Genomic DNA, 24,773 nt, shown 5'->3' with positions numbered 1-24,773 from the left:
TAAAGTTTAGTATTATTTTAAAAGCATTGTACACTTCGAAATGCTTTCATTGTGTTAACCACTTGAGCTCCGGATGGTTTTACCCCCTTCATGACCAAACCATTTTCTATTCAGCACTGCATTACCTTAGCTGGTACTTGTGCAGTCATGCAATGCTGTACCCAAATGAAATGTATATAAATTTTCTTCATACAAATAGAGCTTTCTTTTGGTTGCATTTGATCACCACTGCGATTTTTATTTTTTATACTCCATCCTATTAAACTTTTAAAAATCAAATTTCTGTAAATGTATTTTGCTATATGTCTTTGGTAAAAAAAAAAAATAAATAATACTGGTAATAATAATACCAATAGTTGTATATTGATTGGTGTGTGTGAAAGTTACAGCATCTTATATGTACTGGAATTTTTATTTATTATTTTTTAAAATTAGTAATGGCAGTGATCAACGACTTATAATGGGACTGTGATGGTGAGGCGGAAAATCTGGCACTAACTGACACTGGGTGGGAACTGACTAAGGCAGGCCATAGACAATGTGAATTTGTAGTTATAGGAAAGAAATTTGCATGATTTCCCCATAAGCACAGACAGCGCTGACAGGGGAATCCATCCTACCGAGCAATTAGCTGCTCTCAGCAGGGGAGCGGTGGCCGTCGGGTAAGCGGCCCCCAGCTGGAGAAGACAGTGATTATTGCTACTGGCTATAGCAGCCATTAGCAATAATCAAGTGAATCCGGCAGACTGGTTGTACCCAAGTTGATCAATCAATCAACTTGGTACATTCAGCCTGCACACACATGGCTCGAATCTTGAGATTCAAACGGTCTATGGCTGGCGTAACAGACACTAACATCACCAGTAACACTAATACAATGATAATACTATACACTGTCACTGTAATAATGACACTGGCTGGGAAGGGGTTAACATCTCGGGGTAATCAAGGGTTTAAATGTTTGCCTAACAAGTGTTAATGTGTGCTGCTTTTTACTAAAAATCTATTTGTTCCCTCTGTACAGAGCCCTGTGCTGTTTGTCAACACAGGGCTCTCGGCTGTGATTGGACACAGCTAGCCAGCAGGTCCCGACCATGAGTCATTGGCCAGGATCTGCTCACAAAATCCTGCTGTTTCCACTCAAATCACAATGGAAATCGATGGGACGTGAGCGGGGGTGTTATGCTTGTAGGAGTCACCCGTCCAAAGTATAATGCAGGCGGGTGGTCCTGAAGTGGGCAGGTAGACATGCTTCCTTCTACGCTGTCCCTGGATCAGAGAAGCTTCTGCAGTGCCCTGTCTGAGATTGCTATTAATTTGATAGTAAGGCATTGGGGGTTGATTTACTAAAACTGGAGTGTGCAAAATCTGGTGCACCTGTGCATGTTAGTCGGATTCTACTTGTTCAATTAAGGTGGTTGTTAACCCACTAAGTACACTTTACAGTATCCTCTCTGATTATGTATGTAATGTGCCCTGTGTCTGTCCCTTATAAAAATAATGCAGCTATATACCTGTTCCACAGCGCTGATCAGTGCTCACATGACCGGCCGTCTCTCTTCTCTTTTGCCTGACAGCTGCAGCGGGCGGGGCCGAGGATCCCCCACTGACATCAATGAGGAGGGGAGGAGGAGAGGCGGCCCCGCCCCCTGCAGCTGTAATGCGAGAGAGGAATGAAACGGCAGGTCATGTGAGCACCAAACAGCGCTGTGAAACACGAATGTAGCTGCATTATTTTTGTAAGGCACAGACACAGTGCACATTATATGAATAAACCAAGAGGATCCTTTAATTTAACCCCAATATAAGCAGCAGGAGGGAAGGGGTGTGCACAGACAGGGAGCTGACAGGCGGCAGGGAGGGGAGGGGGGAGAGGACAGAGGAGAGCTGCAGATGACGGAGGCACGTAAACTGACCACAGCGTCAGGGCTCAGCAGCCATGATATACCGTGGTCAGCTTACAGGAGGGCGGGCAGAACCAGCAGGATCAGCCAGGTATTTCAGGTGTTATAGGAGGGAAAATGACACAGCACAAGCACTGCGCTGTATAAAATGCTCTAAAAAGGAACAGGATCTTTATTTTTATTTTTTTAGATTAACAAACGTTTTAAGCTTTGAAAAAAAACAAATAAAAAAAACAAAACAACAAACAGGAAGCAGATTGGTTTCTACACAGAGCTGGACAAAATACTGCACTCTCCAGCTTTAGTAAAATCAACCCTATAGACTCTCAGTCTTTTTTTTTGTAAAATTGTATTTTTATTAAACTTTTATATTTTTTGAGCAAACAAATACAGACTTGTTGCATAATGTAGATTACATAGATATTGAAAAACATAGTGATATCAAAGAGGAAAAACAATAGAATGTAAGGTATAAACAAACAGAGTCCATGAGTGCAGAGCACAGGGGTGGTCTGCACAGCTCGTCAAGAAAACACAAGGTAAACAGCTCATAAGTAGGTAATAGGTTTAAAAACCAGAGAACACTCATATAAAAGAAAAGACACAGGCTCTATGCGGGACATATAATACGAGGTAAAAGACTCAAAGAGGCACCAAATGACATACATAAAAGTAAGGGAGCGGGGGAAGGCATCATGATCACAAGTAACACAATGCCAACATAATTTAAGATGCGATAGTTGGCATAGGGGTCCCAAATTCCGATCGATCCCAGGGTTCCCACACTTTATCAAATTGAGGGATAGCGTCATGTACTGAGGTCGTTAGATATTTCAACCTCCGGATTTCAGCCACTAGATGTAGAATTTTTACCAAGGAGGAGATGCGTTGGACAGCCAGCATAGAGGAATAAGCCTTTTGGCAGCCAACAAAATATAAGAAAGAAGCCTATTGGCTTTTTTAGTAGACTCTCAGTCTTTTGAATCAAGAAGTTTCTTCAGGGAAAAACAGATTCCATTCGACATTCACACAGAATATACTGCATATCTGTGTCAATCACATTTAGAGCATACAGGATACAAAGAGACATCACACATTTATGGTGTATTCATCTGGTACAAAGCATACAACAATGCATGAAGTCAGCATGCATAGTCTGCAACCAACTCATAGAATCCTGTTTGCACCAGATCCGCTGAGCATACCCCTAGGGTGCCATGTTACCTGCCCCAAATATTTCCAAACTTAGTTCTGCAAGATTAGAAGGATAAAGTGTTCTAATCTTAACGTGTTGGGTCGCCTGCTGAACATGACATGCCGTTTAACTTCTGCCGCGGCCATTAAAACTGTTGTAAACCGCTGAAAAAAAAACCTGCAAGACAAAGGTATAATGTGCTAGTATGCAATTGCATACTAGCACATTATGAAATACCTTAAAATGAAGCCCTGACACATTCCCCGGCCTTTCAACTGGGTTTGCAGGCTCCGGCGCTGTGAGCGGCCAGAGCCGCGATGACGTCACCCCCGCACATGCGCGCAGGAGCCCTCGGTTCCGGTGTCTTGCCGAGAAAGTTCCCCCAGCGGATAAGGACCCCCCTGTACTGCGCATGCGCTGAGCTTGCGTAGTACGAACGACTACGGAGCCGCCGAAAATAGACCAAGATGAAAAGCTGATCGTCAGCTGTACACGGCGCCTGAGCACTACATTCTACCCTATGTCCACGTTAAAGCCCCACCATCCAAGTGGACATGGAGGCAGAATAATAATATGCCGAGCGCAGCGAGGCCGTGCCCGAAGCGTGGCTAGCCCGCGAGGGGCCTGTTACAAACTCTTTTATTAAAATAGTCTTGGCACACAGGCGCCGTGTACAGCTGACTCCGGTGTTCAGCTTCGGCTCTTTTCAGCGGCTCACTTGTTGTTCCTACTGCTCAAGCGCTGCGACTGCGCAGTAGAGGGGGGTCCTTATCCACCGAGGGGACATTTCTCGGCAGAACACCGGCAAGAAGCTCTGAAGATCCGGCACGGTATGCTGGACCTTCAGAGCGCATGCGCCACTGACGTCAGCAGCTGCATGCAGGGTGAATATCTCCTAAACTGTGCACGTTTAGGAGATATTCATTTTAACTACAGGTAAGCCTTATTATAGGCTCACCTGTAGGTAAAAATAAAGCAGGGTTTACAACCGCATTAAGCAAAACATTACAGCCACAGCCCTAAGTGGCTGCATTGCTTTGTTTAGGAGGGAAATCGGAAGGTGGTAAAACTGCAGCTCAAATGCCCACTTTTACCCCCACCCACCCACATGCCCGTGTGAGGGGGCCACTTAAACTGCCTGCAATCAGGGCCATGCACTGCACCAATGTCAAATTGAGAGCAGCAGCTATGTCTGTGCAGCCGATGCATCCCAATAGATATGAATGGGACTACCTGCACAGGGATGCACAAACGCCTGTGCACCCCCATGCATGTACACACGGCCCTCGCATGGGGTCGGCATTGATACGCCTCGTGTAAATGGAGCCTTAGAAGTACTGACCCTAGACTATTAAAATAAAAAAGGTTTTACTTCTGATTGTAAGCTCTCATTACCAGTGCTCTCCTAACCCTCTTGTCTTGAACTGCATTGTAACTATACGGTCTATATTTATTTTGTAGAGCACTGACAAATCTATTGGAAAATTTATTAATACATCAATGATATTAACAACAAGTTCTAGTTTCAAATTGAAGAACTGAAGTTACGAAAAAAAAAAAGTAAAAATAAAACGTTTTTTAATTCCCCGATTTGTCCTAATTATTACAGCATTGAAAACCATTTGCATACAAAGGGTATAGAAACATAAAAGAAATCAGCGGGAAAAAAATATAGAAAAGAAGAAAAGATGAACTCTGAACACAAAGACTTTCATATAAATACATTTCCCAGCGACCACTAAAAGATATAAATCCACTTTGTGTGCACCAAACGCATTTGCAGACTTCGTTATTACTTTGCAAATGTAGCAGTGACATCATGACTGGGTTGGACATTTCCTGAACAGAGAAGAAAGCTGTGGGAGAGGACCAGCAGATCCTTCCACTACAGGGTGCCTGCAAAAACCTACAGGAGGGGGCGGATACAAGACCAGCAGAAAACTACAGGAGGGGGCGGATACAAGACCAGCAGAAAACTACAGGAGGGGGCGGATACAAGACCAGCAGAAAACTACAGGAGGGGGCGGATACAAGACCAGCAGAAAAATACAGGAGGGGGCGGATACAAGACCAGCAGAAAACTACAGGAGGGGGCAGACACAAGACCAGTAGAATAATACAGGAGGGGGTGGATACAAGACCAGCAGAATACTACAGGAGGGGGCGGATACAAGACCAGCAGAATAATACAGGAGGGGGTGGATACAAGACCAGCAGAATACTACAGGAGGGGGCGGATACAAGACCAGCAGAATACTACAGGAGGGGGCGGATACAAGACCAGCAGAATACTACAGGAGGGGGCGGATACAAGACCAGCAGAATAATACAGGAGGGGGCGGATACAAGACCAGCAGAATAATACAGGAGGGGGTGGATACAAGACCAGCAGAATACTACAGGAGGGGGCGGATACAAGACCAGCAGAATACTACAGGAGGGGGTGGATACAAGACCAGCAGAATACTACAGCAGGGGGCGAATAGAAAACCTTCAGAAAACTACAGGAGGGGGCGGATACAAAACCTGCAGAAAACTACAGGAAATCCTGCATGATGCATGCCAGCAAATAGGTTCTGCTAAAGAAATCTATCAGGTTACCAATCCTGCTTTATAACAGCCACTTTTGGGAGTGTCATATAGGGAGTGTCATATGCCCCTCAATCCCTACACTACATACGTCAAACACATGGCCCATGGGTCTAATCCTGCCTGCAAGGCCTTGTCATGTGGCCCTCACACCCAGTTTTGTAGCTAGAACATGGTGGTACTCCATTCTGCCACCTCCGGCTCTCACCCTCCGCTTCAGATGAAGGACCTAGTGCTAAAGTACCTCAATAAACAGGGTGGCTCTGCAGGTACTCGGTAGCAATTTGTGCCAGCGTCCCCAGGATTAGGATTGTGAATAAATAAAGTCTTATGCCCCGTACACACGGTCGGACTTTGTTCGGACATTCCGACAACAAAATCCTAGCATTTTTTCCGACGGATGTTGGCTCAAACTTGTCTTGCATACACACGGTCACACAAAGTTGTCGGAAAATCCGATCGTTCTAAACCCGGTGATGTAAAACACGTACGTCGGGACTATAAACGGGGCAGTGGCCAATAGCTTTCATCTCTTTATTTATTCTGAGCATGCGTGGCACTTTGTCCGTCGGATTTGAGTACACACGATCGGAATTTCCGACAACGGATTTTGTTGTCGGAAAATTTTATCTCCTGCTCTCCAACTTTGTGTGTCGGAAAATCCGATGGAAAATGTCCGATGGAGCCCACACACGGTCGGAATTTCCGACAACACGCTCCGATCGGACATTTTCCATCGGAAAATCCGACCGTGTGTACGGGGCATAAGAATGGGACTTTGCAGGCACAATAGTGTTAAACTACAAAAAAGTAAATTTAATAGGGGTATTTTATTAGAAAAATATAAACAGACAATGGACAAACATAAGTGTTTAATAACAAATCAGGCTAGATATAAACCCTAATGATAATACACCGTATGGATCCTATCCTGCAAGCTTATGTAGCATTTGGGGAGATTATAAATGTAAAAACATATCACTTAGTCCAGATAGAGGAGAAATACTTCCCCTGAGCATTAAACAGTAGACAGTCACATGGTTATAACAAACAGGGTGCTGCGGGTTTGGTGATCCACGGTGAGGTGTTCTCTAGTTGCTCTACATGTTTCGTGTTTATGAATATTATTTCTAAATCTTGTGACGTGACAATGGTGTATTGCAACCCACGTGAAGAATAGAAATGTGGCGCTATCCTAATCACCCTCTCTGTGGTGTCACTGTTGACAGTGAATATCCTAATCTAATAAACACTTTTAAAAGTGTGTGAATAAAACAAATAATTGTGAAAAATAATAAAAAAAATATATATAATGAAAAACACCATACACAATACAATACCTACAGTGACTCAGTGATGAAATTGCTGGAAAACCACAAATGTGTCACTCTTATAACCAAGTGTGTGACAATTCAATGTGCACACTCAACATAAACTACGTGACTTAATAAATAAAAGTCCAAAATAAGTGCACATATGTGTGAAAAAGAAAGTCCGTGATAAAAATGCAAAACAGTTGTGCCACAGCAAGTCCTTGTAGTTCCTGAAATTAACTTGAACTTTCCACCACACCTCTGTGTTCAGTGTTCACTCCCCCAATAGACAGTCTCTTACCAGCTCTGTATGCCCCCACTTTCGTATGAGGCTGACAAGCAAAAGAGTTTCCAGGCAATCAGAAGGGGTTAAATGTATTCCATTCAGGGGCTCGTTCCATATGCAAATGAAAAAGAACTCCCAATAGTGTGATAACGTAAAACCCTTTATTATACACACTTCTAGATACACTTCAAAAGATTCACTCACATTGTGTCAACTCTATAACAGCATGTCAAAAAATCCACGGCAATCTGTACACTGCAATCTCAACACAGCAACCTGGGTAGGCTTTCCCAAGGCTTTCCTAAGGGGTGTGCGGTCGCGGAGGACCTTGACGCCGCTGGCGTGTAAACGGGTCTATCTCACCCTCTCCTCGCTCGCTCTTCCAATGGGCCCTCCGTCTCCCCTGACAAGCGAACCGCAGCGCTTTGCTTCCTTCTGTCACACAGTATCTGGTGTTTTATCCTTCACTCGGCTTTGCCCCCGACATGTTTCGCTACAACTGTAGCTTATTCATTGCATATGGAACGAGCCCCTGAATGGAATACATTTAACCCCTTCTGATTGCCTGGAAACTCTTTTGCTTGTCAGCCTCATACGAAAGTGGGGGCATACAGAGCTGGTAAGAGACTGTCTATTGGGGGAGTGAACACTGAACACAGAGGTGTGGTGGAAAGTTCAAGTTAATTTCAGGAACTACAAGGACTTGCTGTGGCACAACTGTTTTGCATTTTTATCACGGACTTTCTTTTTCACACATATGTGCACTTATTTTGGACTTTTATTTATTAAGTCACGTAGTTTATGTTGAGTGTGCACATTGAATTGTCACACACTTGGTTATAGGAGTGACACATTTGTGGTTTTCCAGCAATTTCATCACTGAGTCACTGTAGGTATTGTATTGTGTATGGTGTTTTTCATTATATATATTTTTTTTATTATTTTTCACAATTATTTGTTTTATTCACACACTTTTAAAAGTGTTTATTAGATTAGGATATTCACTGTCAACAGTGACACCACAGAGAGGGTGATTAGGATAGCGCCACATTTCTATTCTTCACGTGGGTTGCAATACACCATTGTCACGTCACAAGATTTAGAAATAATATTCATAAACACGAAACATGTAGAGCAACTAGAGAACACCTCACCGTGGATCACCAAACCCGCAGCACCCTGTTTGTTATAACCATGTGACTGTCTACTGTTTAATGCTCAGGGGAAGTATTTCTCCTCTATCTGGACTAAGTGATATGTTTTTACATTTATAATCTCCCCAAATGCTACATAAGCTTGCAGGATAGGATCCATACGGTGTATTATCATTAGGGTTTATATCTAGCCTGATTTGTTTTTAAACACTTATGTTTGTCCATTGTCTGTTTATATTTTTCTAATAAAATACCCCTATTAAATTTACTTTTTTGTAGTTTAACACTATTGTGCCTTCAAAGTCCCATTCTTAGACTTTATTTATTCTCACCCTCCGCTGCCGCTCCCTGCTGTCACTTGCAAACACAGAAGACTTCTGTGTTTACAAGGGACAGCTTTGCTCTCAGATCGAACAGATCCATGCACGCAGTTACGGCGGGGACAGATCTCTAGAATCTGAGAGAGAGAACAATCTCCCTTCAAGGCGAGGTAGAGCTGGGCCAGGTAGGTGAGTAGAGATGCAAGGAAGCTTTGGGGGGTAGGGGGGAAGTTTGTGTTGCACACAGTGCATAGTGCACCCATAAAACCCTGCATTCTGTACACAGCACATCCCTGAAATCTGCACTCTATACTTAGTGTACTCCTGGACTCTGTACATAAACTCTGTGTGTAGCGCACCCCTAAACCCTGCACTATGTACATAGCGCACCCCTGGAACTGCACTCTGTACATAGCGCGCTCCTGAACTCTGCTCTGTATGTAGCGTAATCCTAAACTCTGCACTCTGTATGTAATGCACTCCTGAAACCTGTACTCTGTACCTAGCGTACTCCTGAACTGTGTATGTAACACTCCTGAACCCTACACTCTGTACATAGCATACCCCTGAACTCTGCATTCTATGCACAGGGCACCCCTGGAACTGCACTCTATACAAAGCGCACTCCTGAACTCTGCACTCTGTATGCAACGTAATCCTGAACCCTGCATTCTGTACGTAGCGTGACCCAGATACAACCGGATCTTTGAGGGCAACCATACTGCTGATGTGGTCCGTGATGATATTGAATGTGACACCCCTGCCCTACACCATCATTGTATTTCAGTAGCATGTAGGAAAATGGCATACCAATAAACACAAATAGCTTTACAGTAAGCTTGCAATCATTGTTTAATAAGCACTGACTTAGTGTGAAATTTTATGAGATTTGTTTTACATGGTACCAAAACATACTGAAGACACATAGGTCAGTAAGGGTGTAGAGGAGGGGGTGTTCTTGGTCTGACAGGTTCTCTATAACCTGGTCTTATTTTTTGAACCCCATTCACATTTATACATGGGGCTATTACCTGCAGGAACTCAGCAGTGTTCCTTGCAGGAAGCTACAGACAGGAAGCCCCATTGAAAGCAATGGAAGCCTGATAGTTCCCCGTGATTAAGCTCTGGGGCAAAGTGAAACTTGTTGGAGGGCATGGCCTGGTTGAAGCCCAAGCTAAGGTTGTCATACACCTTCCTTATAGTGTTTCGCTGTGATGTGCGACTTTTAGGACTTCCTTTCCCTACTAGATGTTTTGAACTGGGATGAGTTCTGCCCTTGTTGGCACTCCTATCGGTTTGTCATGCAAGAGGACCTGGTGGAGCCAAGAGTGGCACCTGTCATTTTTGTTGCGTGTCACAGGGAGCCTGATAGCGTCCAAAGCAATTTCATGCCATTTGCATATAATCACTCATGCATCAATCGCCCTTAATGTAGACAGTCTGAGTACAGGGCAAATCATATACAGGTAATTGATGCGAGAGTGATAACATGCGAGGGGCTGTGAATAGGTGTGGATGCGATCAGGCTCCCATTGCTTTCAATGGGGTTTCCTACCTGCAGCTAATTGCAAGAAACCCCACTGAGCCTCCCACATCGATAGTAAACAGTCCCATTTGCAAGTATGAATGGGGCCTTAAAGCATAAGTAAACGTATATCTTCCAACGTCCCTCGCCAGTGCCAAGATCCTCCTCTATGTACTGGTCTTTAGCTGTTTTTATTGGCTGGCACGGAATGACATAATTCCAGCGCATGCACAGGAGTCAATCATCCGGGCCGGTGGTGTAAGCTGAGCTGCGCTTGCACGGCACAGTTTACGTGCTGGAGAAGACAGTGAGCGGGCAGATAGATGCATCTGATTGCAAAGGAGACATTGCATGTCTCTTCTGCAATAAAGAGCCTGCTCATTGTTTGTGACAGCTTTAACTTCCAAGATCTGCTGCAAAAACAAGCCTAGGGATCTATAAAAGTTGTAACATAGAAAACATGCGACAGTATGTAGTTACCAAGTTTTAATGATCACTGTAACATTAACTTGTTAAATGGATCATTGAAGCCAAAGCTGCTGTGATCAGCTTCTGCATACACATCAGAATTTCACCCATTAAGCTAACAGGTAAAGATGGCGCAACAGACCATGCATTGAAGGGCATAGCAGGGTCTCCTATAAAGTTTTTTAGAGGCTTAATAGGGAATGTATGACCATCTCAATTTTTTTTTAAAATATAGCTTGATGTAAATAATAGTAAATATATATATATATATATATATATATACACACACACACACATACACATTTTTTTCCCCTTTACAGATACATACGTACCAGCCATATTTGCTCATTAGACGTGTGTCGTTTCTGCTTCTTGCTTTGCAGTGCTACACAGCGGTTGTACTGCGCCTTCTGATACTGCAATTCCTTTGTGACTTATTTTAAACAACTTCTATACTGGGCACTTTTACCCCCTTCCTGCCCAAGCCAATTTTCAACTTTCAGAGCTGTCACACTTTAAATGACAATTGCACAATCATGCAATGCTGTACCCAAATGAAATTTATATGATGTTTTTCATACAAATAGAGCTGGTGGCATTTAATCACTACTGAGTTTTTTATTTTTTGCTAAATAAATGGAAAAAGGCCGAGAATTTTGAAAAAAAAAAAAAAAATTCTTTTAGAAAATGTTGTAAATAAGTAATTTTTCTTCTTCACCAAAGTGCGCTGATGAGGCTGCACTAATGGGCACAGATAGGCTGTACTGATGGCAAATGATAGGAGGCACTGATAAGCACAGATTGGCTTCACTGTTGGGGCTGCACTGATGATCAATTCCCTGATTATCTGTACAAGTCTCCCCTGTGAGGAAATACTGCTGATTGGCTCTCCTCTCCTCACACGCTGTCAGTGTGAGGAGAGCCGATAACCCTCATTTCCTAGTTTACATGTGATCTGCTGTGATTGGACACAGCTGATCACATGAGTAAAGAACCTCGTCATCGGGTCTTTACCGGGATCTGGGTTGCGCCATGTACCATGGACACAGTGCGCCGCCGATCGCTGTGAGACTGGGGCAACATCATATGATGTCGTCCCAGAACAGGAGAGCCTTCCCACCACCGTCAGTCGGCAGGCGGTGGTTAATAGCTCTTATAATCCCAAGCATATAAACATTGCAAGCCAGTGTCTCTTGCTGCTGTCAATCAAATTCTATGATAAGGGAGCTTGGGGTAGGGAAAAGCTCTGCTGTCTGTGTCTATGAACACGGGCAGTGGAGCTCGAGAGCGAGCCTGCACAAGTATCCCCCCTAGGCAGCAGCTTGCTGGGGGGGGGGGAGCCAAGAGCATAGGCGAGGGACCCTGGAAGAGGAGGATTTGGGCTGCTAAGTGCAAAACCATTACACAGAGCAGGTACTGTAGGTGTCATGTTTCTTATTAAAGAAAAAAATAAAAAAATAAAAAATAAAGTGTAAAAGGTTTAAAATTACTTTAAGCTGTTAGAGCCAATATAATGTTTGTATATTTGACCTCAGCAGCCGATATACAAATCTCTACTGTTATTGCACTAACAAAGTGGAAGAGCAAGTATAAAAAAAAAAAAAAAAAACCATGAACATTGTACGAATAATTATATTAAAAAGGTAAACACTACAAAAATAGCTCAAAATAGGCACTCATCCAAAATACACTTTGTGAAGTGTATTCATCCAGGAAAGTTTATATAGTACAAATTGTCCTCATGTGGGTAATGAATCATCTGAGTTCTCCCTTATTTTTATGTGGTTCTCAGTGCCAGAGCACCAGTGTCATTTTTTTTCCTTTTTATTTTAAGCGAGAATACAGAGAATAATGAAGAGGTCTGCAACATTTGACCAATAAAATGGTACAAATCAATAGTCACATAACAGTTTGGAGTATATTATTATTGGGTTAGTCCACCTTCACAAAAAAAAAAAAAAAAATGCCTATGCAGGTAAGGGGCACTTGTAGAGAAAAGCAAACTGTGCAGCTTTGATCAAAGTTGAAAAATACACTTGCTATAGATCAGGGGTTGGCAACCTATCAATCGTGGGTAGATGATGAGTAGACCACGGATAGGAGGGGCGGTATTTACTGTAACCAATCTCATTTTTATCCTGTAGCTGCTGAAAGCTGCCTCTCATAGTAGGTGAGGTTGAAGAAGACACAAGTCCATTTAGTTCAACCAAAAAAAAAAAAAAAAAATACAATCTCATATACACAATCCTATACCCACAGTTGATCCAGAGGAAGGCGAAAAACCCCAGCAAAGCATGATCCAATTTGCTACAGCAAGGGAAAAAAATGCCTTCCTGATCCCCCGAGAAGCAATCGGATCTTCACCAAAAGAAAAGAGAAACAGGGGTGCACCAGCCTTGTGCATTATCTTCTAAAACATTTATTGAATACAAATAGTAAAAAGAAACAACTCACAAGCAATTGGTAGAGGAGGCACAACATGAAAGTGCATTGACAAACAGCATGCGACTTAGGATGAGCAAAACCTTCCAGAGATCGTGGAGGAACGCACAGGCATCACAATTCGCTAACGTGTTTCGAAGGGAACGTCCCCTCTTCATCAGAGCTATACCGTTATCTGTTTTAGAAGATAATGCACAAGGCTGGTGTGCCCCTGTTTCTCTTTTCTTTTGGTGTCTACTAGGATTCCCCATCCTTGAGGGCAGCAAGGCCTGTGTTGACGTATTAGCTATGTGGTGATCCACCAGTGCGCAGGAGTCGTTTTTTCTGTTTTGCAATCGGATTTTCCCTGGATCAACTTTACCTATATTATTATGTACATTTAGGAAAGCATCCAAGCCTTTTTTAAAGTAATCTACTGAGCTTGCCAGAACCACCTCTTGAGGGAGTCTATTTCCCATTTTCACAGCTCTTACTGCAAAGAAACCTTTCCTCCATATTTGGAGATAAATCTTTTTTCCTCTAGACGTAAAGAGTGCCCCCTTGTCCTCAGTGTTGACCGTAAAGTGAATAACTCAACACCAAGTTCACTATATGTACCACTTATGTATTTGTACATGTTGATCATATTCCTCCTTAAACTCCTCTTCTCAAGAAGGAATAGATTCAGTTCCTCTAATCTTTCCTCATAGCTGAGCTTCTCCATGCATCTTATTAGTTTGGTTGCCCTTCTCAGCACCTTCTCCTCTTCCCCGATATCTTTTTTGAGAACTGGTGCCCAAAACTGAACTGCATATTCCAGATGAGGTCTTACTAATGATTTGTACAGGGACAAAATGATATCTCTCTGGAGTCCATACCTCTCTTAATACAAGAAAGGACATTCAGCGACTGCAGAAGGATCGGTACCAGTAAATGCTGCCCCTCTCATCCCTCTTGTCCCCATTTTTCCTTTTTCGGTTGCGTGGCACCCCATGTGCTCCCCGTCTCTCCTCTCCCACCAGCTGGGCTGGGGGATGTTTGAGGATGGAGAGCAGGGGAAGGGGACAGTAAATACTGTATGCGATTTACTGGCCCCTTCCTTTTCTGAATGAACACAGTGAGTTATCAGTATCAATCAATCACTGTATTCATTCATAATTGAACCATAGTAAACTGCTCTACTGACAGTGTCACTCTGCCCTACTGACACCCTCATCTGCCCTACTCACACTGTCCACATTTGAAGTAGTGCAAGTTTATTTTTTTTTACAGTGACATTTGTTTTATTCAATTTTTCTAATTCTTCCTTACTGTTTGGTTAGGCCTTGCTAGTTAATTTAAATAAGGGCGCTGAAGCCCCATGATCTGCACAGGCAGACCAGACTGCATATACAAGACATGCTGCTGCTCCTCCAAACCCAGCAATTGACAGCATCTCTCCAACAGTGCCTTGGAAGCTGACGTCAATTCTCAGTCAATTGGAGTAGAAGCAGAGGAGTGACAACACGTCCTCTCAAGCTTCCTGTGCACAACAGCACAAGCACCGTCTGCAAGTTGCCCTGTAGTCTAATCATGGAAGCATGCAGGAAAAGATGACTCTACAGGACCCTGCAAGGGTAAGGAACCACCCTTAAACAGGAAAGCGGGGTCAACACAAAAGGGGACTAGCAAAGCTTAATCTCAGCAGTAAAGATTGCAAAAAAAAAAATAAATTAATATAAAAAAGAAAGAAAATGAAGGCTTTAGTATTATTTTAAAGATGAATTTGAATTATGGATATTGTTAGATTTACCATGCCGGGCCAGTCCCCCTGGAAGCTGGAAATCACTGGCACTGCTACTACAATGATCTCCACTAGCCATCGGGTCCCATGCTGAGTGGCTGCCCTACTGTTTCTTGAACACAAGGGGTCAGTCACGTGGCACCATTCAAAGAACACTTCTCATTTTCTCAAGGAATGCAAAGTGTTCTCTGATTGGTGTGGTGAAGATTCTGATGTCACCAGAGCACCTTGTCCAATCAAAGAACGCTTTGCATCCATTGAAAAAATTAGTCATGTTCTCTGAATGACGCCCCTATGAACAAGTATTTTTGTGTGTTCACAATGTAGCAGGGCAGCCACTCACCACGGGACTTGGAAGCTAGTTGAGATCACTGGAGTAGCAGTGATTATTACAGTGATTTAGAGCTTCCACAGGGATCAGACAGATATGATATATGCATAGTTACATTTGTCCAAGTTGAACCAGTGTAATTTTAAAAATATCCATACCTGGAAAGCAGAACTACAGTCAGCAATACCTACCTTTTCCTCCAATGGTCCAACATCCCCCGCCAGCATCTTCTACCCACCTTTTTCTGGGTGTCAGGCCGAAGGTGGCGTCTTTATTGGCCGGCATAGGATGACTTCACTCCTGCACACGTGTAAGAGTTTAGTCATCTTGATACACAGGATCTGTCCCAGATTGTAAACTGACTTGCGCAGCTCAGTGTACATAAACTGTGAGCAGGAAGGCAGGTTTTTTATTGCAGAAAAGACATTGCTGTTTATTTACTAAAACTGAAAAGTGCAAAATCTGGTGCAGCTGTGCATGGTAGCCAATCAGCTTCTAACTTCAGCTTGTTCAAAAAAGACTTGAAAAAAAAAAAAAAAACTGGAAGCCGATTGGTTCCTTTGCAGAGCTGCACCAGATTTTGAACTCTCCAGTTTTAGTAAATCAACCCCAAAGGAACCAATCAGCTTCCAGTTTTTTTGGCAAGGTTTCATGGAACAAGCTGAAGTTAGAAGCAGATTGGTTACTATGCATAGCTACACCTGATTTTGTACTTTCCAGGTTTAGTAAATCAACCCCAGTGAATGTCTATTCTGCAATAAAGAGCCTGCCTGCTCAAAGTTTTTGAGATGGAGACTTTAGTTCCACTTTAGACTATTTTCCCCAATACATTCTTTCAAGTCATGCACCTGGAGGTAGCTGTGCAAACATCAGGCCACTGGCGTTCCACTTTAAGATGTATTATCACAAGAGAAGAATAACCAATACACACTTTACAAGTAATAAAAAGAGTCCAAATTCATTTATTAGTTATTACTAAAAAAAACAGCCAATGCATTTTGAGGGTCTAAGAAACTCCCCCTTCATATTGGCCTCAGTTATAATAAGAACCTCGAAAGGACCTCACAATAGAGATTTCCTATGTGAATATGTGCAGGTAAGCCAATTTCTGGATCAGGAGGGTTCAGACCAGTAGTATCTGCATAAACAATCATGATCTTGCCAGTAACTCTCCTGATCCATCAATCAGCTTCCCTGCACAGATTTACACAGGAAAGTTCTATTTTGAGTCAATTCAAGCATTTTAACTGAAGTCCTGATAAAGGGGAAGTTCCTTAGAAAGCATGTTGGCTGCTTTTTTAGTACAAATGATTGATGAACGTGGACTATTTTATCCTTTGGTCTGGATGTTTTTTTTTCTGGGTACCCACATTAGGGTAGTTCTGTCTGTTGTGAGCCTAACCTGAGCCAGTGAGCACTCCAAATGTTTTTGCCTCTCACTACTTTGTATGAACTCACATCAAAGTCCCAGTGCCTCTTGAATGTTTTTTTTCTTAATTGGACATTACAAGCAATGTCACTGTTGCCTGCCACTCACCTGTCATGGAAGGTTCTCCACAGCACTCTGCTGTTCTCTGTACGTGTAGAAGTTAGCAACACATCTTGGTTATTTGCAAACATGTGCACGCCATTGAGTGATCCAATCACTGAGAAAGTCAGCTGGAAAACAAAGATATCAGCATGAAAGTGGGAGTCCATTTAAAGCTATTCGCCAGGCTTCCATCAGCTAAAGTTTTTCACAGCACAAGCTCTCTAGCAGAATGTATCAGTTTACATGGACGAGACAAACAGCTTAACATTGGCAGGGGTGATTAAAATGATCAGCTTTTATTTATTCATATAAAACCTTTATCCCAGATTGAAAAAACTGCTGTAACTGACTATAAAGTGTGAGCTGGAGTTTGGCTTCAATTTGTTACTGTGTCTAAATTTACTAGTACATCTAATGCCACGTACACACGACCAGACTCTCCGTCAGAATACACTCCGATGGTCTTGTCGGCGGAGTTCCGCTGAAACGGACTTACCTACACACGATCACACCAAAGTAGGTTCGTTTAGAACGCGATGACGTACGACGGGACTAGAAAAAGGAAGTTCATAGCCAGTAGCCAATAGCTGCCCTTGCGTCGTTTTTGGTCCGTCGGACTAGCATACAGACGAACGGTTTTCCCGATAGGAACGGAGTCCGTCAGAAAGATTTGAAACATGTTCTATTTCTAGGTCCGTCAGAATTTTAGAAATAAAAAGTCAGATGAAGCCCACACACGATCGGAATGTCCGACAGAATGATTCCGTCGGACCTTTTCTGCCGGAAAGTCCGGTCATGTGTACACGGCATAACACTACCCTCTTCCCAGACTGACAATTCTGCTGTCGCTGTGCCTCCTGTTCTCATTCTTCCAGAGTGGGGGCACTCTAATACAGGAGGTGTGTTACTGGCCAGATCACCAGGTAAAAACAGGGGGGAGAGCCAAAAGGAAAGAAAACTAATGCAGCCACCACATCTAATGATTGGTAAGCTGCAATATAATACATTTTTTGGTTTTGAGTTTGATATCGCTTTAAATGCCTTTTAAAGTGGAGGATTTAATAAAAAACAATTGTGGACAGGCAGGATTTTTAATAAAGAAAAGAAATACCGTGTCTCTTCTGCATTGAAGTTCACTTGCCTGCCTGTCCATGCATGCGCAGCTCAGTGTAAAATTTTGGCAATACCATGCTGACTGAACTCCCACGCATGTGCTGGAGTGGTGTCACCTCGGGCCATCCAATTAAAATTGCTGTGGATTGGTACCTGTAACCCACTGCGCTGAAGAGGACATCGGCCGGTCCGCACACTCTGGGAGAACAGGCAGCTGATTAACTGGTAAGCATAGCTCCACTTTAATTTTGCTTGGAAATGGGCTTTAAACCAGAACTTTAAGTTTCCTGTCACTTTGAAGAGTTTTATATGGCCAGCTTGGTTACAGAACGGTCCGGCCTCTGTGGAGACTGTTATACATTATGGTAGATTGTGCTGCAAACACTAAGCTGTGCTGTCTTTCTGTCTTTTCCTACACACTTCCCTGCTGCACCCAGAAAGAAAGTCGGTAATGCAACATCCCAAACATTCAAGAACATCCTTATATTTTTATCAATGAATACAAAGTTTTCTGTGATTGGCTGAGGTAGAGACCATAACACCGTCTGCCCATCACTTCACCTAAGCCAATCACATCTTGCACAATTACAATTTGAGTGGTATTAAACTCAAAAACAAACATTTTATATATTGCAGTTTATCGATCATTAGATGTGATGGCTGCATTCGTTTTATTTATTTTTTTTAGGCTTTTTCCCCTCTGTTTTCACCTGGCGCTCTGGCTAGCAACACATCTTCTGTATTAACATGTCTGCACTAAGTCAGTCTGGGGTGAGGGGAGGGTTAGATGGACTAGCAGAATTAGATAGACTTCAGTAAATTCACCATTTCACGAGCAATATAAAAGGTGAACATCCGAACCTTGTTGCCCATAGAAACTGTGATGCACCGTGCAGCCGTTGTAGCAGTCCATACACCATGCTACACAGCCCTGGAGTGAGTATCCTTAGAATGTTTGCAATGGCAAGTGCTCATAGGTCAGCACAGCCATGTGTCTGTGCTCACCAATGAGAAGCGCATCTGAGGATTCTTCTTCCAGTAAGGTGTCCCACCAGAAAAATTCTTCTCTTTGGTCTGTGTGGCTGTACTGACTAAAGCCGGCCATAGATGGAGCGATTTTCTTTTCTGCAACTACTAATGGTGTTGATGGGGAAATCCCTCCCATGGAGCCATTGTGTTCTACCAGCGGGGGGAGCCTTCTCTGCCGGGAGAACACAACGATTACTGCTAGTGGCGATAATAGCAGCTAGCAATAATCGCATGTAAAATCCAACAGGCTGTTTGTACCCAAGTTGATCGATCCCTGCTGAACCAGCCGAGATTTGAACAGTTTATGGCCGGTTTTATGAGCACTTGTCATTGCGAGCAGTATGATGGATACTGACTCCGGGACTGCGTATTTAGGTGTACAGACCACTACATTGACAGCACGGGGCATTGAGGCTGCTAAGTGCAATGGAGCTTGGAGGAGTGGTCAGGATATCTGGAGTTAGTCCACCTTTTTAATTTTTCCTGAAAGGAGGAACTTACCCTTTAACCCAGGGCTCAACAAATCCCAGGCGTCAGGTCGCCATGGCGACCAGAAATTGCGCCCTGGCGCCTGGGCAATTATCAGCCCCAGTGCCGTATCGTGGGGGGGGGGGGTCAGCCAGGCGCAGCGGGAGTCACTGAACAGACGTCCAGGGCGGGCGGCCAGCAGGCAGGTGTCATTGTGCCCCTTGTGTGCATGAGGGCGGCGCTATGAGGGCAGGTTAAAGAAGGACAGGGACAGGACTGTGAAGAGCAGGTTAGGGGATATGCGGAGCTGTAGGGAAGTAGGAAGTGTGAGTCAAGGGAGGAGTGAAGCTGAACCCCAGGCAAAAAGTGCCCCCTGTGCAGTCTCGAGCCTCCCGCTCTAGGCCTCTGCAGGATCATTGGGTGCAGGCCCAGGCCAAGCTGTCCGGGGAGACTCTAAGCCTCACCTCGGAGCAGGAACTGCCAGCGCTGAACGGGCTCAGCAACAACACCGAGCAGGACACCCCCTCACAGTGGACCCCCCAGGTGCTTCAGCTCCCCCCAGACGGGCTCCGGCTGTAGCTCCGAGTTGGGTCTGAGCAGCCCGGGAGCCCGATACCCCGTTGGACAGTCTGGAGCCAGTGCAGCAAGCTATCAGGGTCCGTCAGTGCAGAAAAATTACTTTTTTGCTAAATTTTATAACAGAAATAAAGAAAAGGGTTTTCTTTCAAATATTCTTTTTTCATGAATTTAGCAAAAAATAAAAAACCCAGTGGTAATTAAATACCACTAAAAGAGAGCTCTATTTGTGAGAAAAAAAAACTGATAAAAAGGGTACAGTGCTGCACGACCGCACAATTTTCATTCAAATTTGTCAAGCCCTGCTTTAGGGCTGAAACGATTAACCAATAAAATCGATAATAATTGATAATGAAAATCGTTGTCAACGATTTCCTGGGAGGAATAGCATATTTATTTTTTTAAATGATTTTATCTGATTAATCGAAAAAATAATCGGCCAACTAATCGATTATGAAAATAATCGTTAGTTGCAGCCCTACCCTGCTTTTATCCTTTTGCTGCCACTGATGTATGGCATACAGCAGCACAGAGCCCCTACCAGCTGGCCAGGTCAGGATGTCTTGTCAGCTTCATTCACCTTCCTGCTAAAAGCTCCTGGTCACATCAGTAGCCATGACTGCATAGCAGAACTGTCCAGCAGACTCTACTGAATAAAAGCACAGCATGTCAGCCACTGATCGCAGCCATTCATCAAAAATCCAGGGACATGCTGAGATTGGAGGCCTCCATCAGCAGAGGATCCTTGGGCATGCTAGGACTTGAGGCTCCTGGACTTTGAGGTCTCCCCTGTGGAAGCTCTCTGGACATGCTGAGATTTGAAACCTCCCCTGTGGACTCTCCTTGGGCATGCTGAGATTTAGGCATCCCTTGCAGAGTGTTCCAGATCATGCTGGGATTTGAGGTCCCTTTTGCTTAGGCTCCCAGGGCATGCTGGCATTTGTGGTCCCCCCTGCAGAGGCTCCCAGGGCATGCTGGGATTTGTGGTCCCCCCTGCGGAGGCTCCCAGGGCATGCTGGGATTTGTGGTCCCCCCTGCGGAGGCTCTCAGGTCATACTGGGATTTGTGGCCCCCCCATGCGGAGGCTCCCAGGTCATGCTGGGATTTGTGGTCCCCCCTGTGGAGGCTCCCAGGTCATGCTGGGATTTGTGGTCCCCCCCTGTGGAGGCTCCCGGGTCATGCTGGGATTTGTGGTCCCCCCTGCGGAGGCTCTCGGGTCATACTGGGATTTGTGGCCCCCCATGCGGAGGCTCCCGGGTCATGCTGGGGTTTGTGGCCCCCCATGCGGAGGCTCCCAGGGCATGCCGGGATTTGTGGCCCCCCATGTGGAGGCTCCCAGGGCATGCCGGGATTTGTGGCCCCCCATGTGGAGGCTCCCAGGGCATGCCGGGATTTGTGGCCCCCCATGTGGAGGCTCCCAGGGCATGCCGGGATTTGTGGCCCCCCATGTGGAGGCTCCTAGGGCATGCCGGGATTTGTGGCCCCCCATGCGGAGGCTCCCAGGTCATGCTGGGATTTGTGGCCCCCCATGCGGAGGCTCCCAGGTCATGCTGGGATTTGTGGTCCCCCCCCTGCGGAGGCTCCCAGGTCATGCTCGTTTATTAAGCCTCTCTGGCTGTCCTGCAAAAGATCCCCTGCAGAGGATACCAGGTCATGCTGTCATTTGAAACCCCAAAGCATGCTGGGATTTGTAGTCCCTCCAGCACTCTGTGGGATTACCTGTTTGCTGCTCTTGCTGCGACAATACAGGGGCACCCCGCTGTTGGCCGTCAGGCACAGAAGGAAGACAGACGACTCCTCCATCCCTCTCACATCTCCTCTTCACCTCTCCTCCTCATTATCTTCATCACACAGCAACCATCCGCCATCTTGCGCCCGGTGCACGCCGGGAAAAGACGCCAGCGCTGCACGAAGCCGTTGCTTGGCAACAAAGGGGGGGCGTGAACGTGGTGTTGCCAGCCGACGGTGGGAGGAACCTACAGCGAGCGTCCACACGAGGGCGCAGATGAGCTGGTTCCCCCCCGGCAGAGGTGAAGTGGTAGGCGCCAGTAGCGCAGTGCTGTATATATAGCAGGCTGGCTTTGTGCTAGAGAGGATTGCAGTATGAGGACTGCGGCGCGGAAGGAGGGGGATGGGAGGACTGACAGAGGTCCTAGTCATAGTAAATACAGTGAATAGTGATGACAGGACTTCACACTGAGCTGTCGGTGACGATCATTCTAAGAATTCCATCATTAACCACTTCAGCCCCGGAAGAATTGGCTGCTTAAAGACCAGAGCATTTTTTGCGATTCGGCACTGTGTCGCTTTAACTGACAATTGCACGGTCGTGGAGACGTTGTACCCAAACAAAATTGATATCCTTTATTTCCCACAAATAGAGCTTTCTTTTGGTGGTATTTGATCACCTCTGCGGTTTTTATTTTTTGCGCTATAAACAAAAAAAGAACGACAATTTTGAAAAAAAAAAAACACAATATTTTGTACTTTTTGCTATAATAAATATCCCATTTTATTTTTTTTAAAAAGCAATATTTTTTCTCAGTTTAGGCCGATATGTATTCCTCTACATTATAAGAATGATATCATTAGCAGTAATCAGCATGGATTCATGAAGAATCGTTCTTGCCAAACCAATCTATTAACCTTCTATGAGGAGGTGAGTTGCCATCTAGATAAAGGAAGGCCCGTAGACGTAGTGTATCTGGATTTTGCAAAAGCATTTGACACAGTTCCCCATAAACGTTTACTGTACAAAATAAGGTGCGTTGGCATGGACCATAGGGTGAGTACATGGATTGAAAACTGGCTACAAGGGCGTGTTCAGAGGGTGGTGATAAATGGGGAGTACTCAGAATGATCAGGGGTGGGTAGTGGGGTCCCCCAGGGGTCTGTGCTGGGACCAATCCTATTTAATTTGTTCATAAACGACCTGGAGGATGGGATAAACAGTTCCATCTCTGTATTTGCAGACGATACTAAGTTAAGCAGGGCAATAACTTCTCCGCAGGATGTGGAAATCTTGCAAAAAGACCTGAACAAATTAATGGGGTGGGCGACTACATGGCAAATGAGGTTCAATGTAGAAAAATGTAAAATAATGCATTTGGGTGGCAAAAATATGAATGCAATCTATACACTGGGGGGAGAACCTCTGGGGGAATCTAGGATGGAAAAGGACTTGGGGGTCCTAGTGGATGATAGGCTCAGCAATGGCATGCAATGCCAAGCTGCTGCTAATAAAGCAAACAGAATATTGGCATGCATTAAAAGGGGGATCAACTGCAGAGATAAAACGATAATTCTCCCGCTCTACAAGACTCTGGTCCGACCGCACCTGGAGTATGCTGTCCAGTTCTGGGCACCAGTCCTCAGGAGGGACGTACTGGAAATGGAGCGAGTACAAAGAAGGGCAACAAAGCTAATAAAGGGTTTGGAGGATCTTAGTTATGAGGAAAGGTTGCGAGCACTGAACTTATTCTCTCTGGAGAAGAGACGCTTGAGAGGGGATATGATTTCAATTTACAAATACTGTACTGGTGACCCCACAATAGGGATAAAACTTTTTCGCAGAAGAGAGTTTAATAAGACTCGTGGCCACTCATTACAATTAGAAGAAAAGAGGTTTAACCTTAAACTACGTAGAGGGTTCTTTACTGTAAGAGCGGCAAGGATGTGGAATTCCCTTCCACAGGCGGTGGTCTCAGCGGGGAGAATTGATAGCTTCAAGAAACTATTAGATAATCACCTGAATGACCGCAATATACAGGGATATGTAATGTAATACTGACACATAATCACACACATAGGTTGGACTTGATGGACTTGTGTCTTTTTTCAACCTCCCCTACTATGTAACTATGTAACTATGTACATATTTTGGTTAAAAAAAATCGCAATAAGCGTATATTGATTGGTTTGTGCAAAAGTTATAGCATCTGCAATATAGGGGATAGATTTTTATAATTTTTTTTTTTTTTTTTTACTAGAAATGGCGGCGGTCCGCGATTTTTATCATGTCTGCGGCATTATGGTGGACACTTCTGACACATTTTTGGGACGATTGACAATTATACAGCGATCAGTGCTATAAAAATGCACTGATTACTGTATAAATGTCACTGGCAGGAAAGGGGTTAACTGTGTTCCCTTGTGTGTGTTCTAACTGTAGGGGGAGGGGACATACTATAGGAGATGACAGATCGTGGTTCCTAGCTATTAGGAACTCACAATCTGCATCTCCTCTCAGAACAGAACACGGATTTGTGTGTTTATACACACACGTCCCTGTTCGGCCTCTCCTGCCCATGATCGCTCATGGCTGGCGGTCATCGTGACCGCCGGTCACAAGCATCGGCACCCCCGCAGTGCAGCGGGCATGTGCGCGCCTGCTATCCCGCTTAAAGGAGCCGACGTACAGCTACGACGGCTTGCGGGAACGTGCCGACCTGCAGCAGTATAATGACGGCGGCTGGTCGGCAAGGGGTTAATCAAACCCTGTGTGATATTCCTGACTGCCTGTAGAGCTCAGTGTGTGCTGGTCACAGCCTGCAGATTCCTGTCTGGTGCATTCAGCTTGTGTTGGGATTGAATAGATATAACATCATTTGGGGCCCATTCACAGCAGAACCCTCACATTACCATCTGAATGGACTGACGATGTGCCTAAATGAAAGAACAAACCTTCCATATTTTATTGCATCACGGCACGCCACAACGCATGTTAGGCCTCATGTACATGGATAGCAGGAGGCTGAAAATATGCTG

The 24,773-nt window shown here is 44.5% G+C and overlaps 1 protein-coding gene across 4 annotated transcripts in view; it reads right to left on the bottom strand.

Moving 5' to 3' along the window:
• The window catches only part of FUZ (fuzzy planar cell polarity protein), a 114,913-nt gene extending 92,968 nt beyond the window's left edge, over nucleotides 1-21,945 (bottom strand). Inside the window, exons 1-2 of one of the 4 annotated variants that reach the window (XM_073602213.1) lie at nucleotides 21,726-21,945; nucleotides 16,827-16,948 (exon numbers count right to left, since the gene is read on the bottom strand). In XM_073602213.1, coding sequence (XP_073458314.1) covers nucleotides 16,827-16,948; nucleotides 21,726-21,809 — 206 coding nt within the window. In that variant the 5' untranslated portion in view covers nucleotides 21,810-21,945. Of the gene's footprint in view, nucleotides 1-15,480; nucleotides 15,528-16,826; nucleotides 16,949-21,725 lie in introns of those variants that run through there. The other 3 variants (XM_073602212.1, XM_073602214.1, XM_073602216.1) reach the window with 3 other exon arrangements.
• Nucleotides 21,946-24,773: the final 2,828 nt, after the last annotated feature.

Source organism: Aquarana catesbeiana, linkage group LG10 (genome assembly GCF_042186555.1).
Source record: "Aquarana catesbeiana isolate 2022-GZ linkage group LG10, ASM4218655v1, whole genome shotgun sequence".
In the NCBI taxonomy this organism is placed as follows: Eukaryota; Metazoa; Chordata; class Amphibia; order Anura; family Ranidae; genus Aquarana; species Aquarana catesbeiana.
The sequence above is the reverse complement of the archived record's forward strand: the minus strand, read 5'-3'. Positions and strand labels throughout refer to the sequence as shown.